At 32.4% G+C, this 4,494-nt stretch overlaps 1 protein-coding gene across 1 annotated transcript; it reads right to left on the bottom strand.

The window, feature by feature from the left end:
- Positions 1-475: 475 nt before the first annotated feature.
- On the bottom strand, positions 476-3,005 carry LOC145040484 (UDP-glycosyltransferase 85C1-like). Its single transcript, XM_078988402.1, has 2 exons — positions 2,395-3,005; positions 476-1,592 (listed from the first exon to the last, which is right to left on the bottom strand). The coding sequence occupies exons 1-2, from the start codon at positions 2,885-2,887 to the stop codon at positions 646-648; spliced, it is 1,440 nt and encodes a 479-aa protein (XP_078844528.1). The 5' UTR covers positions 2,888-3,005; the 3' UTR covers positions 476-645.
- Between the last annotated feature and the right edge of the window lie 1,489 nt (positions 3,006-4,494).

Below are 4,494 nucleotides of genomic sequence, written 5' to 3' on the forward strand. Positions count from 1 at the left end.
TTCAAGAGGTACTGTGACATTGAGTTTTATCGGAGGAGTATGACGGACGACTTGGTCTATGACAGGCAACAATGAGAGCTTGAGGCAACAAGAGTCAGAGAGGTGACGGAGACAACGACCATGTGGTTTTCAGCTAGGGTTTGTCACCTTGAGATATAAAAAGTAGATTATTGTGGGTTTTATGGGATTTATTAAATCGATAGATAATTGCATCAGAATTTAAGATTTAATAAGTTTCTATTTTCAAATATTTTAGTTTTTATTTTTGAAATCTTGAATGGTGTTTTTCTCCCTCTCAAAATAATTTACACATGCGTTTGTAATTTTTTTTTAATATAGAAAAATGATAGAAACCACTTTCTTTCTCACAACCTCCGTGCTTATATCTGCCATGAATGGGCCTTTGAAGCCTCTCAAAACAACTCATGAGTCATGAATGGCATAAATGTACATCGGTCCATGGATAGATGAAGAGTAAAAGAAACAAGACACACAACTAGCTTTTCTTATTGAACTCCAGTCTTTGGCTATGTATACAACACGTATTAGTAGGCTAAAAAGTTCGAAGGCCATGGCCTCCCTAGCCCCTTAAAGAAGGACCTTTAACAACATTCTCGATAACCAAAAGAACATATGAAATCCTAGCTAGTTTGTTGAAAACAAATGAATGTCATTTGCAAGTTTCTCGACATTCAAGAAAGATGAGCCACTAGGACTTGTCGCAATTTCAATCTTTTCCTTCCACTCCATAGCCTTGATCCTCATTTGCTTACCCATCTCTCCTCCAATCAACTCCTTTGTAAGCTTCTCAACTTCATCTCTCTTCACACTCTCTCCGATTTCCATGCCAACTTTCCATTCCTTGCAAATTTGCCTACAGTTTGTTGGTTGGTCCCATAAAAAAGGCCAACAAATCATGGGGACCCCAGCCGTTAAGCTCTCAATGGTCGAACCCCACCCACAATGCGTCAAGAACCCACCAACCGAAGGGTGGTTCAACACTTCTTCCTGAGGACACCAACTTGCGATAAACCCTTTCTTATTAATAATCTCTTTGAGTTCTTGAGGAAAGACAATAGACTCTCCAACAACCAAATTAGGCCTAATGATCCAAAGAAAATAATGGTTGCTATTAGCAATTCCAAAACCAAACTCTAGCAATTGTTGTGAAGACATCACTGCTAAGCTACCAAAATTTACATAAAGTACAGAATTTGGTTCCTTTGATTGGAGCCAGTTAAGGCACTCAGGTTCTTCTTTCCATAAACTATAGCTTTTATTGTCCAACTTCTTTGTTTCTTGCTCATTTTGTATATGTTTTAGTAGCAACTCTAGTGGTCCGATTGTGTAGATGTGAGGAAATATGGGGTTGAGGGCTTTAATGATGGTGGACTCTAAATCTTCAAATGTGTGGATGATTATAGATGAGACCTTTCTCATTGCTTTAGCACACTCAATGATAAAAATATAGTCCATATCACTTGGGTCTGTGGTTCGAACGTAACCTGGAAGATCCTTTAAACGGATTTCTTCAAACCCTGGAATCCAATCTATTATTGTGTCGAGATACCCATTGGTGAGGCAACTTTCGTCTGAAACATTAGTAAGAATTAGTATGATGATGAACAAATAAGTAAGCGTTTTCCAATGGGTGTTGATCCAAGTTCATTTCTTATATGGGGTGCAATAATATTATGGGTTTCAAGAAAATTTTAATCTGTTTTAGCCCACTAATATGTATGAAGAAGTCCGTAAAAACTGCATGTATTCTTTCAAAACTATATTGAGAAAAATAATTTGAAAATCAACGTATTGAGATCTATAGTTTTCCAAAAACACATTCAAGAACCCGACATGATGAGTTAGACAATGTGTTATGTTTAAAAGTATAGGCCCATGGGGGCGTTGGGTGACAATATGAGCACCTGTTTTATTATATATTTTTATTTGAAAATAATAATTTATTATAATGATAAGGTTATTTTTCTGATTTGTTATGGGCCTTAGATTTATTTAATTTCTATCTGGATAGGTCATACAAAATTAGTCATAATTTTTGTATAAACGTGACAAAAACGTCCACATTTTGAAAATTTTCACCATAAAAGTTAGTTTACTAATAAAATAAAAGTCGATCGTGTTCTAACTTCTAGAAAAATTGGTTAAACAATGGTATCCTCACACTTAATTATCTAACATCACAAATTTAAGCCATATGACTAGCCACGGTATATCCACATATTAATGTGGTCTCATCATTGTCACATCCTCAACATATCACTATCATATATTCATATAAATACTACTCCACATCATTAACATATTCTACTTTTTAATAAACTAAACTCTATTTGAATTTAAAATGTTAATACATCAACTTAAAAAGAAACTAACCTTTAAGTGGAATAAGATTTCTTTCAATTAGATTTGGAGCTTGGTAATAACCCCAGAAAGCACTAGCAGCGAAGGTCCAAAATTGCATGGTTGGTACTTTAAGCATCTCCGCAGCTTCAACAGTGAAAGGCATCATACCATCACCGATAATACAAGTAACTGGAATCTCTAGTCTAGCCACGAGATCAAGAAAGTAACCCAAACAGTTATTTAGAATAGACTTATTGAGTTCAAACCTGTCCCATCGTAAATCATCGGGAATACCATCGGGAATTGTCTTGAACTGAAATCCAGGTTCATCATCGAGACTGTTTGGCCCTCCGGATTTGAGTAAATGATTGTGGTTAATCTCAGTGTTTACGAAGGTTATGTGTATGCCTTTGAGGTGAAGTAGCCTCGCTAGTTTGAGCATACACTTGATGTGGCTTTGTGCTGGACATGGTACGAACACGACATGTGCCTTGGTTTCGCTGTTTACTAGCGCAGTTTCCATCGTATGTATGTGAGAGAAAACTATGATATGTAGGTTTGGATTGCTAGATGAAGCTTGTTATATATAAGACAATTATGTGATTGCGTGTGTAATGGTGGGTGGGTGTGTGTATGCATAATATTATTCGAGAGAATTCGATAATTTTGAAGTAGAGACAAATTAGTTGATAGTTGATAATAGAACACATTTAAAATAATTAACTTGTTGAAAAATGAAGTAAAATTTAAAAATAATTAATTATTATTTTATCAAAAACTAATAACGATATAACTTAATTAAAATTTATTCGGGATTTGTCTTCGATGTTGGGAATTACAATTGAAATTTCGATTCAAATCACAAAGTTTTCCACCATTTTCAATTATTATGTTGGACAAATGTATAAAGAGATAATTTTATGATATTTGTTATTTTTTTAAAAGAAATCTTCAAGAAAATTCTTAGGTTGCGATTTGATTTGTAGAATATTTTTGAAACAAATGGAATGTATCAAAGAAATTGGAATTTAAATGTATTACACACTAAAATTCATTACGTTGATATGGAATAGAATCCATTTTCTGTTTGATTTGTTGATTTAAAAAAGAATTGGAAAATGAATTTTGTAATAAAGCAGAAATACCCTTTAATGATTTTTGTAATTTAATTATATTTTTTAATAAACATGACAAAGTTTTATATAATCACGACATTTTTTATTGAACTCTTTTATAAAATATAAATTAAAAAATTAGCATGTTTCATTACAATCTATCAACTTATTTTTACGAATATCGTAGTTTGTAATTATGGCTTTTAACATAATTTATGGATTTTTTTTCCTTTCTTCATCAAGAAAACAAACAATAATGTCAAAAGTATTGAAAAAAAATCACATAGGCAAAATAAAACAACACACAAGGAAAAAGAACAAAAACATTTGGTATGCATACTTTTACAAGCAGTTATTACACACTGGCAACAATAAATTTGAACCACAAATTTAACAATTACGTATATTTGTTTGGATAATTGTCGATACTTCACATAAAAGAAAACAAAGATATAGTATAGTAGAATAATTTGAAGAATAGAAGTATTATAAGTACAGTCTAAGAAAACATATACAAAGATGAAGTACAATTTATATGTATTTGTGAAGACATTATGTAATTATCTAGGGAAATCTGCGAAAAAATCCCAATATTTTAGGTCAGTTTACGATTTAGTTCCAAATTAAATTTTGTTTACAAAAAAGGACAGATTACCGGCTAAAACTTCGGATTAACCCTTCGTGGCCGGTTTCACAGCTTTAGCCGGTATCTCGTCTTTTTTCGTTAATTAATCCAAATTTTGGGGCTTTTTCATTAATTAATCAAAATTTTAGGATTTTTTCATTAATTATTACCAATAAACTAAAATATTTAGACTTTTCTGAAGATTACCTTTAAACTAATATATATTATATGATCTAATTTAATATATACTATTCCATGTCTTATTTCTTATCCTCTTCTAGGCTTACCATGTGTTTTTATCGGTGTCGTCAAACCCAACAACAAAAATTTCACTCACAAGCCTCGTTAACTCCATCAATTTTCCCAAATTATCCATTCACAACTCTATGA

The sequence above is a fragment of the Lactuca saligna genome, chromosome 1 (genome assembly GCF_052625555.1).
Source record: "Lactuca saligna cultivar CGN05327 chromosome 1, ASM5262555v1, whole genome shotgun sequence".
In the NCBI taxonomy this organism is placed as follows: domain Eukaryota; kingdom Viridiplantae; phylum Streptophyta; class Magnoliopsida; order Asterales; family Asteraceae; genus Lactuca; species Lactuca saligna.